At 44.4% G+C, this 19785-nt stretch overlaps 1 protein-coding gene across 1 annotated transcript in view; it reads left to right on the top strand.

Moving 5' to 3' along the window:
* The window catches only part of PLXNA2 (plexin A2), a 408755-nt gene that overhangs the window by 297800 nt on the left and 91170 nt on the right, over nucleotides 1-19785 (top strand). Inside the window, exons 10-12 of the mRNA XM_075335732.1 lie at nucleotides 870-1070; nucleotides 3375-3471; nucleotides 5840-6030. Of these exons, the coding sequence (XP_075191847.1) occupies nucleotides 870-1070; nucleotides 3375-3471; nucleotides 5840-6030 (489 nt within the window). The remainder of the gene's footprint in view (nucleotides 1-869; nucleotides 1071-3374; nucleotides 3472-5839; nucleotides 6031-19785) is intronic.

The raw sequence follows: 19785 nt of genomic DNA, 5'->3' as shown, positions 1-19785 counted from the left end.
CCTGAGCCCAGAATCAATAGTTCTCAATAGTTCTTCTCCTGCTCTATGATGTTGCTTCGGGTCGGCCTGTGTTTTCAGTTTCCATGCTTGTAATATATTTATTGTAGTGATTGGTAATAAAATTTTTATAACTCAGTAGAAATGTTGATTACTTAAAGCTTCAGTGCCGGGGTGAGACGGTGCCGTCACACATGGTGCCAGAGACGGTTACAGAGGAGATTTAAAAACTGGAGTGTATTTGCATAATGTGTGTTTGTTATCCCAGGGATATTGTTATTTAACTTACTAGAGGTTAGTGGCAAAAGCTGTGATGGATTGGTCCATTTCTCTGGGGTTGCGCTGCATATGAGCAGCACTCTAGCAGAGTAAGTAATGAAATTTGTTTAAACACGCCGTGTATATATGCGCAACTCTCTCTGGGAGCAAGGAGCTGCCGAATGCCAGTTATCCCTACTGCTGTGGAGCAGAAACAGGGATAATGCATGTCTTGTAGAGCTGGCGAAAGCAAACCGATTGCTGATTAATGAAGCAAACGCTAAGAAAGTTTATTGCAATATTGATTCATGGACCCGTCTTTTAAAAAATGTACAACGTGGGCTCCCTACAGTGCATAAGCCAGGAAAGTCAATTTGGTTAAAAATAGGAATTAGTCAGTGGACTTTCCCTGCGCACCTTACTGAGTAACACAATTCTTGTAGTCTACTGCTTAAAGGGGTTGTCCAGGATTTGTTTCTTTTATGGATTGTGTAATTTATCCCATTCCCTGGTCTGGGAATCAATCATCACATGTGAAATCTTTCCTTCCAGTTTTCAGCACCACATCCGCTTATATTTTTTACATGGTGATAATGACTTTTTTGTTGTTATAGGACTGCCCGCAGTTAGTGCCCACTGAAGAAATCCTGATCCCAGTTGGGGAGGTTAAGCCTATTACTTTGAAGGCAAGAAATCTCCCCCAACCGCAGTCAGGCCAAAGGGGATATGAGTGTGTGTTGAATATCCAGGGCGTTTTACACCGTATGCCCGCCCTACGCTTCAACAGCTCCAGCGTCCAGTGCCAGAATAGTTCGGTGAGTGTTTGTGCCACAACATGGAGGTCTGTGCTGCATGCAGGTCTTAGTAGTGACTGACAAAACGATAACTTGCTGCTTACTCTCTAAACAAAATATAAAAATAGCAACAAGAAGAGGAATAAATATCCTCCAAAAATTAGGTATTACTTGCAGGAAAGATGGGCTGCAGTGTGTACATCGCCCAGGCCAAAAACGAATACTCTACCAGGATACAGCTAAACCCCCACTAAGTGGAGGCATCACAGGTGCAGGAGGAGCAAATCACACACACACCTCCATAGAATGGAGGGGGCGATTGCTAGATGATAAAACTGCACTCTAGTGGCTTGCATAGAGCGCTGTTCACACATGCAGATAACACAGTCACAAGCCCGCAGCCTGTTAGGCTGCTTTCACACATCCGGTTTTTCCTGTGCGGCACAAACCGCAACCCTTTTTTTTTGCCGCCGGTTGTGTTTTTTTTGCATAGACTTTCATTAGTGCCGGATTGTGCCGCATGGGCTTGTGTTCAGTCCATTCAGTCCGCTTGTGCGGCAGATTTAGCCGATGCGGCGGCCGGATGGAACGTTGCCTGGCACGTTTTTTTGTCCGGCAAAAAAAACCTCATCGCGCCGCATCCGGGCAATGCGGCGCGATTTGCAATGCATGCCTATGGACGCCGCATGCGGCGTCCTGCGGCAAACACCGCATCCGGCCGCCGCATGCGTTTTTTTTCCACTGTGCATGCTCAGTAGCGTGCCGCAAGCAGCAAAAACCGGACGGGCCGCATGTCAAAAACTTATGCAAAGGATGCGGTATTGTCGCCGCATCCGTTGCATAGGTTTTAGAGCCGGATTGTCCGGCTCTGCTAAAACTGGAGGTGTGAAAGCAGCCTTAGGTGACGCCCATACTATTAGATCAGGCGGGCTGCCAAGCCGTATCCCACCTGTGTACCATACAGGGACAGAAACTCTAAAATGCAAGGCCTAACAGAAAGGGGCCTGGCTGTATCCTGTACAAAAAATATGAGGTTTTAGTTGGTATTTATGGCCATAAAACAGAAGCCTACAACCCTCGTCACGGGACCTCATGCTTGTAGGTCCCTACACTAAATATAAAAATAGCAACAAAAAGAGTAATAATTATCTTCCAAAAATATCCAGGGTTGTTACACCGTATGCCCGCCCTGTGCTTCAACAGCTCCAGCGTCCAGTGCCAGAATAGTTCGGTGAGTGTGCCACAACATGGCGGTCTGTGCTGCATGCAGGTCTTAGTAGTGACTGACAAAACGATGACTTGCTGCTTACTCTCTAAACAAACAACGAAAAAAGCGGCTTTAATCCACCGTTATAGTGAACCAGAATAATGCTGTTGTGCTGCGACGATGACCCGAGCTTTGTAAATTGGGATGCTGCTTAGAAAGGATGGAAGGCTTTATCTGGCCTTTTCCTGTCACAGCCTGCGGGGGGTCATTTGGTGGAATAAGACAGCAATCTGACAAAGGGGTTGAAGCAAAAAGCTAATTTACAGCAGGCTGATAAAGCAGAACGGAAAGTCTTATCTTCCTTTTGCGAGTCCCCAGCTCACGCCGACTCGATAGAATTCCTAATACAGTTGCTTCTGGCAGTAGCAGAGGGTCTGCAGGAGACAGACGCACAGCCATAGGAGTAAATAAACACTTCCACTGATCAAACAGCTGCAGGGGGCGCTGCCATTGTATAGGGGCAGCCCGCGTACAGCCCTCCCAGGATATTGTCTTCAATTATGATTGCATGATCCACATTTTATATTCTTTCTGCAATTCTGATAACGAATGGAACGCAGATTAAGCTTTTGCTGTGTGCTGCCTTTCATTTTTTTTCTGCCTGAATAATGAATATGAGCAGATTATAATAACACATGCTTTTCAGATCCATAGCATGCAAAGGGTCACAACTAGGGATGGTAGACCAGTATCCTGGACGGTCATTGGGGTCCACTGGTTGGGAGCCCAGAGAACCACCTCTGACCTGCCAGCAGCAACCGCTCTTCTTTAGATTCATGATTTGGGGGATCCCGCACCTATTATGATACCACCTTTTAAGATATAAGTGACCCTGTAAAATTGTGGCTCCAGAATCACTCCCTAGAGCGACAGGACCAGTTTAATGATACGGAGTGACTGCACAAAATGCTTAACCAGTATTAGTAATGCAAGTAGAGTGAAAAGGTATCACAAAGGGATGACATATAAGTAGCTCCATCGCACTGGTTTTCCAATGTTTTTGGCTTCCAATTCTTCATATGTTGTGGTATTGTAACCGATTTCACTCTTTTTCTCAGTATTTCTATGATGGAATGGATATCAGTGACCTAGCGGTGAATTTCTCTGTTGTCTGGAACGGAAATTTTATCATTGACAATCCCCAAGATATCAAAGGTATAAAATGAATCAGAAGAATAGAAAATCTCATTTTCTGCTGCAGCCACATTGTCTTCTTCCATGCTTGTTTTGGATTACACAGACTGCTTTCACAATGTTCATCTTGAGCCATTGTCTACGCCACATTTTGAATGATATATTGGTAACAGCAGGGGGATGTCTACTGGATTTAGATACATATGAAATATCACCTTGGTTATAATAATACTTTTTATTCATTTATATAGCGCTATTGATTCCACAGCGCTTTACATACATTAGTAACTCTGTCCCTATCAAGGTTCACAATCTAAAGTCTGTACCAGTCTTTGGAGTGTGGTGAGGAAACCAAAGAACCCAGAGGAAACCCATGCAAACACAGGGAGAACATACAAACTCCTTGCAGATGTTGCCCTTGTTGGGATTTGAACCCAGGACCCCAGCACTGTAAGACTACAGTGCTAACCACTGAGCTACCGTGCTGCTCTGGTTATAACTTAGGTCATGTGGGTTGACCAGGTCGTGATTAAACTACCATACAAAATAGACAAGGAGAACCAGGGTCTGTGACATTTACATACCTAATGAAATGAACGTCAACCCTAGAAATCAATGATAGAAGTAAACCGGATAAGCTTGCCCGGCAGTTTGCCTGTAGGATTTTCTACATGTTCTTGAAATAATTTTGCTAAAATCCTTCATTAAAGGGAATCTGTCACCAGGTTTTTGCCACCTAATCTGAGAGCAGCATAACGTAGGGGCAGAGTCCCTGATTCCAGCGATGTGTCACTTACTGTATATACAGCTTTCTAGAATGCTGTATATACAGTAAGTGCTCAGGACGCTCTGTATAACATAAACAAGAGCTTTTATTATACTCACCTGTGATGCGGTCAGGTCTGATGGGTGTCGCTCTATTCGGTCCTGCGCCTCCTCTATCCTGCAGTCGCCGTCCTCCTTCATAGCTCTGTGTAGCCTTCATAGCTCTGTGTAGATGACATATCCTATGTCATCCACACAGAGGCCTCCATTGCGCTACTGCACATGTGCACTTTGATCTGCCCTACTGAGGGGAGAGTAAAGTACTCTAAGACGCAGGCGCAAGGAAAGGTCAAAGAACGCCCGCGCATGTGCACTAAAATGCTTTGCTCTGCCCTCATCAAAGTGCGCATGTGCAAGAATACAATGGAGACCTCTGTGCGGATGACATAGGACACGTTATACACATAGAGCTGGGAAGGAGGACAGCGACTGCACAAGATGAAGGAGGCGCCGGACCCGAGATTAGGGACGCCCATTGGACTCAACTGCCCCCAGGTGAGTATAATAAAGCTCTTTTTTACATTATACAGAGTGGTCTGAGCTCTTATATACAGTATTCTGGAATGCTGTATATAAGAGCCCACTGGTGGTGGCTGCAGCTTATAAGGGAAAATCCTGGTGACAGGTCCCCATTAAGGTGAAAAGTTACAAGGTGTAGTTGCGGATTTCTCTTTTCATGTTGGGTAAAGTGGACATCACCATATACCATACTGGCTATTACAGCTCTCCCAGGGACACCACAAGCTGAACTACATTACACTTAGGTTTGTGTTGGCCATTAAAATGTTTTGTTGCCTCGTCCATCATGTAAAGTGGTATTCTGTATTAATTTATTAATCTAGCCTTGCATATTTCACATACGAGCTGCATTATAACTCACTCTGCCGCTTTCCTATACCTCCTATTGCTTTTCGGTGGGTTTTACAATGAGACATCGGGCAGGATTACTCTTCTTTAGTAATCATTTGATAGTACATTTCCTAATTTTAGTCCATGGTGAGCAGAAGTTCTTACGTGGGGGGCTCAGCCTGTAGGGAGCATCATCATTCCAACCTGCTGCTTGTACGGGGCATCTCCATATACCAGCGGCTGAAGCGTGATTTCCCTGTATGAAGGCAGTGATAATAATATCAGCCTGCTTTGTGCCGCTTTATCATGTTACCATGCTTTACAGTCCAGAACATCTAATTAATTCACATTTTCAGCATGATACTTCAGAACCAATTATAGTGTGCATTGTATTATCAGACTCGTGACTTGTAGCGCGCCTTTTATTTAGCCGTGTGTCTTTTGTACACAGATTTGATATTGTCTCCAGCAGTGAAATGTTAAAATCCCTGGCACCATAGCAACCAGTCAGCTATATATTAAAAAATCTCGCCTTTATTAATATTTATAGAAAACGATAAATCTTCCACATCAAAAAACGGAGTGAGACAATGCGGAAAATACGATATAGCGGTAGAATCTTCATCCCGCGGAGCCTATAATAAAGCTTAGATATTGTCAATTTCTGCTTTTTTATTACATGGGAAGATATAACCTAACGTTGCTTGCTTTCTAGTTCACCTGTACAAGTGCGCGGCTCAGAGGGAGAGCTGCGGCCTGTGTCTGAAAGCTGATCAGAAGTTCGAGTGCGGCTGGTGCAGCGGGGAAGGCCGGTGTGCTCTGCACCATCACTGCCCACCTTCACAAAACCAGTGGCTAGACTGGTCCAGCCGGAACGTCAAGTGCACCAATCCGCGGATTACTGAGGTTTGTGTGCTCTGCGGGACCATGACCTTCTAATTGCGCCTGTTTCCTTCATCTTTCCCATGTGTCGTCTTTCATTCTTATTTTGTACTCGCCTCCCTTTCCCGTCCTGAGCCTTTACTAGCTCTTTAACGTCAGTCTCACGCACAGAATATCCACATGCTCACAGCCATTAATTAAATAAAAGTGTGAGTGAAGCGCATAGAGCGAATCGATAAGCTCAGGAAGAACATTTTTCTCTCCTTACAGGGAGGGCTGGGGACACTTAGGTCACAATGAGGGGGGCAGACATCTTCACGAAATGTCAGTCAATAAGCCGGCTCATTTCCATAGCCCTGGGGCCCTGGGTTTCTCTTGTGCAACTTTCACCTCTTCTGTCAGAGATAGAAAGATGCCGAAAGGAGTAAAATCACACAAATAATAATAAAAATGGTGTAGCAAAGATTGGAGGAATATAAACCATCCTGCGCATTCAGCCGCCCTGGTGTAAATCATTTCATAACGAATCTCCACCAGAATAATGTAATGCTTTTCCCTCTAATGTTTCATGCGCATAGCCAATCATTCACCAGGCTAACCTATTAAATTAATGTTCTCCCTGTAAAAAAATAATAGCTTTACATTTTCATAAAGCCTGCTTAATTCTGACGCTATCTGGCATTAACTGTAATTCCACTTTATCTCCTTGCTGATGGTGGCATCGTAATATGTATAATAAGTGGAACGGTTGGGGGTGCTGTATTAATAGAAGGTGGAATTCATTCTGCGACAAACGAGTTTATGGCGGAGAATGTGTTTCCATTAATCTTAAGTACTTGATTAATTAGCTTTAAGTAAAAAAAAAAAGAAAGCAAAGTATTCAGATGCAAGTAACTCCAACTAAGATCCTTGTGGACGAGGTGTGAAAAAGTGCAAGGTCCTCATAGACTTATACACTGCGTATGGTCGCACCACCCCTTCTTCACCATCCTTTACAGACATCCTATGCTTTGTATGCACGCAGGGTCACATATTGCAGAAAGCATGCTAGTTCTGGAGGAAACCAAAGAAGAACTGGAAGAAATAAGAAGAGAAATCCTTTGTCTCGGTCAAGCTCCCATGGTCCCACAACCCTTGTGTGCCTGCGAGAGGCGCTAATCACTACAGAATCCCCCCCTTGGGTCCTTTATTCTGTGTCACATCCAAAGCCAAAGGTCAACCAGACGCTGGCTATGGAAATGCAGTCCCTGAGACAGGCACCGGGGAGCAGATGTGCCCATTGACAAATCGATTTGCTGGGGAGAGGATGAGAAGGAGGGGTGACCTAACATGAATACTTCTGTCTACGGGATGCCCAGACAACTGCAGTGACTAGTGAAGCGGAACAGATGATCTTAAATCTCCCAACGTTTCCAGCTGAATTGTAACTTTTCTAGGGAGTGGATGGGGTCACCCAGGAAACATGAGTGGCAGCGCTGCGTCTCGGCTGGCTGCCATTAATCACACTTTGCCATGATGTCACTGGCATGGTCCACAGTCCTCTGCTCTTTCTCACTGCCCCTTTTTGTCACTCCTAACCCATTCACTGCTGAAGTACTAGCATTGTTTTTGGATTTGGGCCCTTTTGTCACTCTTTTTTTTTTTTAATCCTTGATAAACAGGGCAAATCCGGAGCCAAGCCCCCAATTAAATAACATTTATACACATGATAGTAATGTACAGTGAAGACGCCAAGAAAATAAATCACAAATAACTCCGGTACAACATCATAAACAAAAAAACAAACTTGAATGGGCAACAGGTATCGGGTCCACCCCCCAAGGATTTCACATAAGTACAAGGTACTATGTAAAAAGTAGAATCACAGTAAAAACATCTTAAGTCACTCGTCATCACACATCCTTCACTGTCTTCACTGATTCCTTAATGGCTGAAAGGCTTTTGCTTGAATCTGTTAATATAGTAAAAGAAAATTGGGCAGATGAATGCCCTGCTTGAGTTCCTAAATTATGCCGAAGGCCTAGCCAGACCCAGGGAAGCTAGTGCCTACCCATAATTTACATTTCACACTTGCTTACACTTCAACACTTTGGGCTCATCATATGCGGTTATTATAAGTCGGTCCTCTTTTCTTGGTCCTATGGTATTTGTTGACATTTCTTTGCACAAAATTCTGCAAAATGGCAACAATGGCTCATGAATCCTGTGCATAGGCAAAAAAGCTTTTTTTTTTTTTTTTATTTAAGCTCTTTTGCGCTTTTTAATGTCTCCAAATCAGCACCAGAAATAGAGAATTAGAGTCCAGTAGCACAAAAAACGGCCACAAAAATAAAACCACGCCTTTAGCAGCAGACAGGTATAGTACACATAAAAAGGTACATAAGAATAATTTGGTGCAAGTATATGGGTTAAAAACACCAAAAACTTGACCAAAAAGGCACAAATGCAATAATGAAGCGGCCCATATTGTATGGTGGATATTACACATATGTCGCCATCTGTATATCTGAGATATATGGGTGTTTATAGTGTTTCTTTATCTGTGTGTCCATTTCTATATAAGTGGATAGTGCGCATGTTACTATTACCATAACATGCCCTCCACACAGCAGCTTCAGGCTGTCCTGTCACAATGAATAATCGGGTGCCTCTCTCTTGTAACAATTAGGCTGTAAATGTGCTCTCTGCTAGGCGGAAAGGCTCCGGCTCTAGCGGAGAGGGACTACATCACAGAGAGCTTATGGCTCCTTCACTCATTTCTGCCATTTCACCCCTTGTGATCCGCACAGCTGAAACACTGGGTGATTGCAGAGCCATTCCTCTTTTATATAGTTCTTACTATTAGTTTTTGCACATTTTTAGGAAAACTATATGTGTGATACTACATGTGAAAAAGTGATATCACACATTGCATACAGCAGCACACTATACACTATATGGTGTGTGAGGAGTGTAAAGTGCTGTAGGTTACACATATATGGTGTGGATTTTCCATCTGGATTTGTGGATGTAATTGTTTATATAAAAAATAGAAGTGTTTGGCATATTAGAATGGCCATTGTAATACCTGCCCAACAGCCACATCACGGCACCCTCCATTGCTGGGTCCTACTCCATACTTCATCTGTCTGGGGTCCTAAAAACCTACATGTAAGATGAGCAAGTATCATGGAAGTTAAAAACACATAAGGCTATTGGGTAAGGTGGGGGATGGGTGCAAGGCCTGTCTAAGAGACATCACTCCTTTTATATATATATATATAACAAAAAAACGAAGACTGGCTACTGGTTGCTCGCTGATCTTATAGGTAAGTTTTTAGAGGTCGTGAAGTGGCTGATGGGCAGGTATTACCAAGGGCCATTCTAATATGCCAAACACCTCTATTTTTTTTTTTATATATAAACAGTGTGCGACTGTTTTTCTCTTAGTTATATTATGCATTATGAACAGATATGCACCTGTTCACACTATTGGGAGTGCTGCCAGTCTTCTCTTTTTTGTTATCTATATATGTATTCTCTATCTCTCTATCTATTGTATCTATAATGTATTTACCCATTTATCTATGATTCTATCTATCTATCTGTCTATCTATTATCGATCCAATTCTCTATCTGTCTATTTGTCCCAGTGGTCCCCAACCTTTATGACCTTGAGAGCCACATACAGCTCTGATAGAGGGCCGCGAGCTACATCCAGCTCTAATAGAGGGCCGTGAGCCACATCCAGCTCTAATAGAGGGCCGTGAGCCACATCCACCTCTGAGAGAGGGTTACGAGCCACATCCACCTCTGAGAGAGGGTCGCGAGCCACATCCAGCTCTGTTAGAGGGTCGCGAGCCACATCCAGCTCTGAGAGAGGGTTACGAGCCACATCCACCTCTGAGAGAGGGTCGCGAGCCACATCCAGCTCTGTTAGAGGGTCGCGAGCCACATCCAGCTCCTGCCCCTCATAGTATTGATACCCAGAGCACCCATCATTGGTATGATGACAGCCAAAGCTTCTCCACAGAAATCACACTGAGGCAGTATACCAAGATCCAGGGGATCCTAGCCTATCCTACCCAAATCTGCTATACTATGTGGAACTACTCACAAAAGTCACCATCTGGAGACTTGCCCTTCATAGCTGTTTGTTAGACCAGGTACTTATGCACCAGGTTGGCAGACAGCAGCGAGCCACATATTACAGATCCACGAGCCACACGTGGCTCCTGAGCTACAGGTTGGGAACCCCTGATTATCCATTTATTTATCTATCTATGTATCTATTATCTATGTATCCCTCTATCTATTTACCCATTTATGTATCTATATATCTATTTACCTATTAATCTATTTAGCCATCTATCTGTCTCCTAACTATCTGTCTGTCTGTCTATCCATTTATTTTCTATATAACTATTATATATATAACTATTATCCATTTATCTTTCTATCTATTGTATCTATCAGTTACCAGTCTGTTTCTTTATATATTATATATACATATATATTTCTATTTATCAATTTGTCTGCTGTTATCTTTTTATCTATCTATCCATCTATCTATTTGTCTAGCTATTATATATCCCTCTATCTATCTATTATCTATGCATCTATCTATTATCTATTTATCTTTTATCTATATCTATCTATCTGTCTATCTATCTATTTATCTATCAGATCTATCAGTATATCTGTTAACTGTCTCTTTATCTGTTATAAATAATATCAATTATCTTTGTTTCTATCTATGTATCCATCTATCTATCTGTCTAGCTACTATCTATCTATCTATTGTATCTATCTATCCTTCTATCTATCTATCTATCTATCTATCTTATCTATCTATCATACCTATCTATTATCTATCTATCATCTATCTTTCTATCTATCTATCTAATCTATCTATCATTATGTATCTATCTTATCTATCTATCTTATCTATCTATCTTATCAAATCAAATCAAATCAAATAAGCTTTATTGGCAGGACCAAATACAAATTAGTTTTGCCAAAGCAAGTGTACATTAGGGGCTGGGGCTGTGGGGATGGTGGGTGGGGACTGTAGGAAGGATGGATGGGGCTCATCCAGGGTGGGGACTGTGGGGGCACTTCTAGGATGGGGGCTATGGAAGTCCATGGCTTATGATGGGGCATATCCACGGTGGGACTGTGGTAACGGTGGATGGGACATATCCAGGGTGGGGATTGGGGGGGCCACATCTGGGATGGGGGGCTATGGAAGTCCATGACTTATCATAGTTCTCTTTCTCGAAGTCTATGGCATTCGCTCACATACTGCGCTGCTATCTCCACTGCGCTCTCTTCTTCCCCCAGCAGGATATATATTTTCTCTTCCTCCTTCATGGAGCTGAAATCCGGGAAGAGATGGGAGAGTCTCCTGAAGTGAGTGTCCCTCACTGCTGAGTACTTGGTGCAGTGTAGCAGGAAGTGGGTTTCATCCTCCACGGCCTCCAGGTCACAGTGTTGGCACAGTCTGTCCTCCCTGGGCTTGTAGCTCTGCTTGTGACGTCCGGATTCGATGGCTAGACTGTGGGCACTGAGTCTATATCGGCTCAGGGTCCTGCGGTCTCTGGGGTCCGGGATTTTCTCCAGATACGGGGCCAGTCTGTAGTCTCTCTGTAGTCTCTGGTACGTGGTCAGTTTCTGTGAGGTGTTGATGTCGGTCCTCCAGTCACTGACATACCTCTCCTGGCCCTCGTCTACCATCTTCCTGATTCTGGTTCTTGTCAGGCTGCTGTGATTGGTTATTTTGTCCAGTTGGGTTTGGGAGGGCTGTGCCCGGGGTCCTGGTTCATCTGGCCCACGTATATATATCAGAGCTTTGTGGTGATGGGAGTTTGGATTGCTACTCTGTAGGTGAGCCTGAAATGATAGTGACCTCTTCAGAGCTGCTAGGTGTAGAGGGAATCTGCCCAGCTCAGCTCGACAGGCACTGTTGGAGGTGCTTCGATGGACCTGGAGAAGGTGCTTACAGAATTCCAGGTGGAATATTTCTGTTGGGCTGGAATCCCACCTTGACCAATCTGGGTAAGTGTGAGGGCCCCAGACTTCGCTGCCGTACAGGAGGATTGGGGCAATGATGGAATCGAAGATTTTTAGCCAGACCCTCACTGGTGGCTTCAGATGATACAATGTCCTTCGGATGGCATAAAAGGTTTTGCAGGCCTTGTTTTTCAGGGTCTCTATGGCTTGTTTGAAGCTCCCTGACTGGTGAATTTCCAGGCCCAAGTAGGTGTATTTGTCTGTTCCTGTTAGAGTGTAGCCGTTTAGGACAAATGAAGGATGCTGGTCAAATCTTCTTTTTCTCTTCTGGAACACCATGATGTTGGTTTTCTTTAGATTGATCGGTAGTGCCCATGTGGAGCTGAATTTCTCCAAGATTTGTAGGTTGTCTTGGAGACCTTTCTCGGTTGGTGACACCAGCAGTAGGTCATCTGCATAGAGCAAGAATTTCACCTGGGCATCATGGAGTGTGAGACCTGGAGCAGGTGAAGATTCTAGAGCAGTAGCCAGCTCATTGATGTAAATATTGAAGAGCGTTGGACTTAGGCTGCAGCCCTGTCTGACTCCTCGGCTCTGCTGGAAATAAGCCGTTCTTCTACCGTTCACACTCACGCTGCAGAGGTTCTCGGTGTAGGAGCTTTTGATGACATCATAGGTCTTTCCTCCTATTCCGCTTTCCAGCATTTTTAAGAACAAGCCCGGGTGCCACACTGAGTCAAAGGCCTTTTTAAAGTCTACAAAGCAGGCGTATATCTTCCCATGCTTTGTATTGTGGACGTGGCTCTGAATGAGACTGTGCAGGGTGTAGATGTGGTCCGTGGTGCGGTGGTTTGGCACGAACCCTGCTTGGCTTTTGCTCAAGACATTGTGCTCGGTAAGGAAACTGATGATCCTTTTGTTTAGGATGCTGTTGAACAGTTTTCCCAAGTTACTGCTGACACATATGCCTCTGTAGTTGGCAGGGTCATACCTGTCCCCACTCTTGTGGATCGGTGTAATGAGTCCTTGGTTCCAGGTACGAGGGAAGTAACCAGCACTCAGCACAATGTTGAACAGTTTAACCATTGCAGCTTGAATTTCTGGTGGGCTGTACTTCAACATCTCTGGGGGGATTCCATCCAGACCACTAGATTTTTTACACTTTATGGAAGTGATTTTCTCTGCAACTTCCTGTAATGTAATTGGTGTGTCCAGTGGGTTTTGGAAGTTTTTGATTTTCTCTTCCATTGCCTTTAGTTTTGATGTTATGTTTTCCTGCTCTTGGCTTAGTCCTTCTTTTGGGATGTCTTTGTAGAGGTCTCTGAAGTACTGGAGCCAGATGTTGCCATTTTGGATATGGGTGTCATTCTTTTTCTTGCTCTTTGTGTCCATGTGGTTCCATATTTCCCAGAAGGAGTTGTCTTGGAGGGCGTCTTGGAGTTGGCTAAGTTTGGTAGAGATGTAGCTCTGCTTCTTCCTCCTGAGGATGGTTTTGTACTGCTTTTGTATGGTGTCATAGGCTTCCCTCAGGTCTGGGTTGTTGGGGTCTCTGTGTTTATTGTTTGAGGCTGTTCTCAGGGTCTTTCGAACGGCTTTACACTCTTTGTCAAACCAACCATTGATCTGCTTTTCTTTTGGCCTCTTGTAGTTGACTTGTTTGAGGTCAGACAATTTGGCCATGGTGTGGAATATTTTGTTGAGGTCTTTTGCAGCTTGATTCACTCCTTCTGGGTTTGACTTATACTTGTAGCTGTAGAAGTTGTGGAGCATCTCCTGTAATTCCGGTCTGTTGGGAGCCTCTTTATATTTTATTTCTGACGTCTTGGACCATTTATAGGATGGAGGTCGCTTGTAGAGGCTGCTCTGCTGTGGCTTTTGTGTGGATGGTTTCTCTGTAGATTTTATGTACAGGAGAAGTTGGCTGTGGTCTGACAGGTGCGTTTGTGGGGTGACTATGAAGGCGCTAATATTTGCCAGGGTCCATATCTGTAATGGCGTAGTCTACTACACTCCTTCCTACATGGGAGTTTAGTGTGTATCTTCCCAGTGAGTCTCCCTTTGTACGTCCATTAAGAATATGAAGACCTAAACTTTTACATAAGTTCAGGAGCTTTTTGCCACTTTTGTTGACTGTACTGTCATAGCTGTTTCTCTCTGAGTGTTCTGAGTCGTGACTGTCATTCTCTGCCCCAAATATGTAGATGTTTCCATCTGTGGTCAGAAAGTCTTTTTCTCTCCCTGTTCTTGCATTGAGGTCTCCAAAGATGAGAACTTTGCCCAGGACCTGATAATGGGTGGCTTCTTCTTGTAAGATCTCAAAGCTGTCTGGATTGAAGTAGGGGGACTCTGGCGGTGGTATATAGGTGGTGCAGAGGTAGACATCGGACTGAGAGGTGAGGATGGAGCTGCTGATTCTGATCCATATGTGGCTGCCTCCTCTCTTCACTGGTGTGATGTACTGGTGGAGCTCTTCTTTATACCAGATCAGTATTCCTCCTGAGCAGCGGCCCTGTTTGATGTTTTTATTTTTAAGGGCAGGGACAGAGATTTCCCTGTATCCGATTGGCACCGGAGATTCGTTTTCAGCTCTGGTCCATGTTTCCAGGAGGATCTGAATGTCTATATTTTTCAGTCTTTGAATAAAGTCGGGGTCATTTGTTTTACATCCAAAGGCCGAGGTGCTCAGGCCTTGGATGTTCCAGCTGCTGATTGTGAATGAGGTCATTTTTTTTTTTTTTTTTCTATTATACCTCATGTGTATATACCTTGTAATGAGTGCGGCTGTGTAAGACACTCTGGATTTACGACTGGTTTATAGGTGTGTTAGATCCAGTCACATTAGTTTCCTGCACAATGTGCTGAGCAGGGTTCTAATCTCTTCCATATCTCTGCCCTGCATGTCTCTGTGTGGGGCTGATGGTCCCCTCCATGGTGGTCTCCTCCTCTGATGGCCCGATGTTGGGTGAAGGGCTTTGTTTCTGGCCTCCTGTGATGAAATAGGGGTTTCCTGTCTTTTTATTGTTGGGGGTCTTTCCATGGGTTTGTTGTTGTTGTTGAGTCCAGGCATGGGGTCTCTGTTTAGTATAATGTCCTTCAGCTCTTTGGCCAGTAGGCTGACCCCTTGTTTGTTTAGGTGCTTGTCGTCATAGAGGTGTTGGTGTTTTATAGAGGGGTGTTGTGCCAGGATCACGTCGGGCACAGCCTTGATTCTGGTGGTCAGGTCCGTGTTGATGTTCTGGATAGTTTGGCTTGATACATCATTTCTTGAGAGCAGAGATGATAGAATTATTTTGCTGTCCGGGAATTTTAGTTTTGCCGTCTTTGCTAGTTGGGTCAGTTGTCCTGCGATCTGCTGGTGTTGGTCTGGCAGATTGTTTGTTCCTGTGTGTATAAAAATATCATTTGGGCTTGTAAACCGTGGGGTATTGATGACGGCTGTCACCTGCTCAATAGTTGCACAGCGGATTTGTTTGACCCTTTTGCCTGGGAATAGTCGCAGTGTATTCAGGTATTTCCCATTTGAGTCCATTATTAGGATGGTATCAAAACTTTGTGAGGTCACGGGTGGGGTACGTGGGTGAAGCTGGGGGTCTGTGCTGGAGATTTTGCTGGTGGCTGGTTCTCTTCTCTTTTCTGTTTTTCTGGTTTGTAGTTCACTTATGTTATTTTCAGGAGCATTCATATTGTTGGAGTTATTTGGTATCTCAGTGTCCTGGCCAGTGGAGGCCATGGTGTCTGTACTGGTGTTAGTTACCATAGCTCCCTCCTGGTCAGTGGAGGCCATGTTGTCTTCACTCCTCTGTGTTTCTATGGCGTCCTCCTGTTTCAGGCGTCCAGGAGTCTTCAGCTCTGTTATCTCCAGTCTCAGTCGGGCATTTTCTTGCTGCAGTTCACACATTTTGCTTCTTATTTCCTGCAGATGCATATTCACTGCTGCATATTCACATCTCAGTTTGTTTATCTCTTTCATTACTTGGTCATTTGCATTTCTGTCACCAAGGTTTCTTTGAAGTTCTTCTTTAAATTGTATAAAGTCTCTTTCTAGTTGAGATAAACAGTCTCTGAGGGTCTCGGGTGAGGGGTGTGAAGTGTTGGGGGCTGCAGTTCTGTCTCTGGAGGTCTCTGTAGAGGTGATGGTGGCTGCTGGGGTTTGTTGTTCTTTGCAATTTTGTGCCTGGAGTTTAATTTGAGAAAAGCTGTCTTCAAATTTCTGTAAGTTTTCCTCAGTCCCTTGTACCATGATTGTGCCATTATTATACACGTTTATGGTCAGTGAGTTGGTCTCGTCTTCTTTTTGGTTTCTAATTCTGATCTGCCGGCCCCTATTAATGCCGTTCTTGTATGTATGCTTATATTGTTTGCACAGAGCATTCATGCGCAAAAAGCCATAAAACATGCAAAGATTAGAGAAGATCCAGAGACCCTCTTTACTGATTTTACCTCTAAAGAGAAAGATAAAAGAAAAACCAATTTATTATTTTTCACAGACCAACCCTTAGCCTGGCACACCGCTCTATCTATCCATCTATCTTATCCATCTTATCTATCTATTTATCTTATCTATCTATATTATCTATCTTATCTATCTATCATATCTATCTATCTTATCTATCTATCTATCATATCTATCTATCATTATGTATCTATCTTTCTATCTATCTATCTATCTATCGTATCTATCTTATCTATCTATCGTATCTATCATTATGTATCTATCTTATCTATCTATCTTATCTATCTTATCTATCAAATCAATCTATTCATATCTATCTATCATATCTATCTATCATTATGTATCTATCTATCTATCTACCGTATCTATCTATCTTATCTATCTATCTATCTATCGTATCTATCTATCTTATCAAATCAAATCAAATCAAATAAGCTTTATTGGCAGGACCAAATACAAATTAGTTTTGCCAAAGCAAGTGTACATTAGGGACTGGGGCTGTGGGGATGGTGGGTGGGGACTGTAGGAAGGATGGATGGGGCACATCCAAGGTGGGGACTGTGGGGGCACTTCTAGGATGGGGGCTATGGAAGTCCATGGCTTATGATGGGGCATATCCAGGGTGGGGACTGTAGTAACGGTGGTTGGGGCATATCCAGGGTGGGGACTGTAGTAACGGTGGTTGGGGCATATCCAGGGTGGGGATTGGGGGGCCACATCTGGGATGGGGGGCTATGGAAGTCCATGGCTTATCATAGTTCTCTTTCTCGGAGTCTATGACATTCGCTCACATACCGCGCTGCTATCTCCACTGCGCTCTCTTCTTCCCCCAGCAGGATATATATTTTCTCTTCCTCCTTCATGGAGCTGAAATCCGGGAAGAGATGGGAGAGTCTCCTGAAGTGAGTGTCCCTCACTGCTGAGTACTTGGTGCAGTGTAGCAGGAAGTGGGTTTCATCCTCCAGGGCCTCCAGGTCACAGTGTTGGCACAGTCTGTCCTCCCTGGGCTTGTAGCTCTGCTTGTGTCGGCCGGATTCGATGGCTAGACTGTGGGCACTGAGTCTGTATCGGCTCAGGGTCCTGCGGTCTCTGGGATCCGGGAGTGTCTCCAGATATGGGGCCAGTCTGTAGTCTCTCTGTAGTCTCTGGTACGTGGTCAGTTTCTGTGAGGTGTTGATGTCGGTCCTCCAGTCACTGACATACCTCTCCTGGCCCTCGTCTACCATCTTCCTGATTCTGGTTCTTGTCAGGCTGCTGTGATTGGTTATTTTGTCCAGTTGGTTTTGGGAGAGCTGTGCCAGGGGTCCTGGTTCATCTGGCCCACGTATATATATCAGAGCTTTGTGGTGATGGGAGCTTGGATTGCTACTCTGTAGGTGAGCCTGAAATGATAGTGACCTCTTCAGAGCTGCTAGGTGTAGAGGGAATCTGCCCAGCTCAGCTCGACAGGCGCTGTTGGAGGTGCTTCGATGGACCTGGAGAAGGTGCTTACAGAATTCCAGGTGGAATATTTCTGTTGGGCTGGAATCCCACCTTGACCAATCTGGGTAAGTGTGAGGGCCCCAGACTTCGCTGCCGTACAGGAGGATTGGGGCAATGATGGAATCGAAGATTTTTAGCCAGACCCTCACTGGTGGCTTCAGATGATACAATTTCCTTCGGATGGCATAAAAGGTTTTGCAGGCCTTGTTTTTCAGGGTCTCTATGGCTTGTTTGAAGCTCCCTGACTGGTGAATTTCCAGGCCCAAGTAGGTGTATTTGTCTGTTCCTGTTAGAGTGCAGCCGTTTACGACAAATGAAGGATGCTGGTCAAATCTTCTTTTTCTCTTCTGGAACACCATGATGTTGGTTTTCTTTAGATTGATCGGTAGTGCCCATGTGGAGCTGAATTTCTCCAAGATTTGTAGGTTGTCTTGGAGGCCTTTCTCGGTTGGTGACACCAGCAGTAGGTCATCTGCATAGAGCAAGAATTTCACCTGGGCGTCATGGAGTGTGAGACTTGGAGCAGGTGAAGATTCTAGAGCAGTAGCCAGCTCATTGATGTAAATATTGAAGAGCGTTGGACTTAGGCTGCAGCCCTGTCTGACTCCTCGGCTCTGCTGAAAATAGGCCGTTCTTCTACCGTTCACACTCACGCTGCAGAGGTTCTCGGTGTAGGAGCTTTTGATGACATCGTAGGTCTTTCCTCCTATTCCGCTTTCCAGCAGTTTCAAGAACAAGCCCGGGTGCCACACTGAGTCAAAGGCCTTTTTAAAGTCTACAAAGCAGGCGTATATCTTCCCATGCTTTGTATTGTGGACGTGGCTCTGAATGAGACTGTGCAGGGTGTAGATGTGGTCCGTGGTGCGGTGGTTTGGCACGAACCCTGCTTGGCTTTTGCTCAGGACATTGTGCTCGGTAAGGAAACTGATGATCCTTTTGTTTAGGATGCTGTTGAACAGTTTTCCCAAGTTACTGCTGACACATATGCCTCTGTAGTTGGCAGGGTCATACCTGTCCCCACTCTTGTGGATCGGTGTAATGAGTCCTTGGTTCCAGGTACGAGGGAAGTAACCACCACTCAGCACAATGTTGAACAGTTTAACTATTGCAGCTTGAATTTCTGGTGGGCTGTACTTCAACATCTCTGGGGGGATTCCATCCAGACCACTAGATTTTTTACACTTTATGGAAGTGATTTTCTCTGCAACTTCCTGTAATGTAATTGGTGTGTCCAGTGGGTTTTGGAAGTTTTTGATTTTCTCTTCCATTGCCTTTAGTTTTGATGTTATGTTTTCCTGCTCTTGGCTTAGTCCTTCTTTTGGGATGTCTTTGTAGAGGTCTCTGAAGTACTGGAGCCAGATGTTGCCATTTTGGATATGGGTGTCATTCTTTTTCTTGCTCTTTGTGTCCATGTGGCTCCATATTTCCCAGAAGGAGTTGTCTTGGAGGGCGTCTTGGAGTTGGCTAAGTTTGGTAGAGATGTAGCTCTGCTTCTTCCTCCTGAGGATGGTTTTGTACTGCTTTTGTATGGTGTCATAGGCTTCCCTCAGGTCTGGGTTGTTGGGGTATCTGTGTTTATTGTTTGAGGCTGTTCTCAGGGTCTTTCGAACGGCTTTACACTCTTTGTCAAACCAACCATTGATCTGCTTTTCTTTTGGCCTCTTGTAGTTGACTTGTTTGAGGTCGGACAATTTGGCCATGGTGTGGAATATTTTGTTGAGGTCTTTTGCAGCTTGATTCACTCCTTCTGGGTTTGACTTGTACTTGTAGCTGTAGAAGTTGTGGAGCATCTCCTGTAATTCCGGTCTGTTGGGAGCCTCTTTATATTTTATTTCTGACGTCTTGGACCATTT

Source organism: Anomaloglossus baeobatrachus, chromosome 2 (genome assembly GCF_048569485.1).
Source record: "Anomaloglossus baeobatrachus isolate aAnoBae1 chromosome 2, aAnoBae1.hap1, whole genome shotgun sequence".
In the NCBI taxonomy this organism is placed as follows: Eukaryota; Metazoa; Chordata; class Amphibia; order Anura; family Aromobatidae; genus Anomaloglossus; species Anomaloglossus baeobatrachus.
This window is presented reverse-complemented; position numbering and strand designations above follow the sequence as displayed.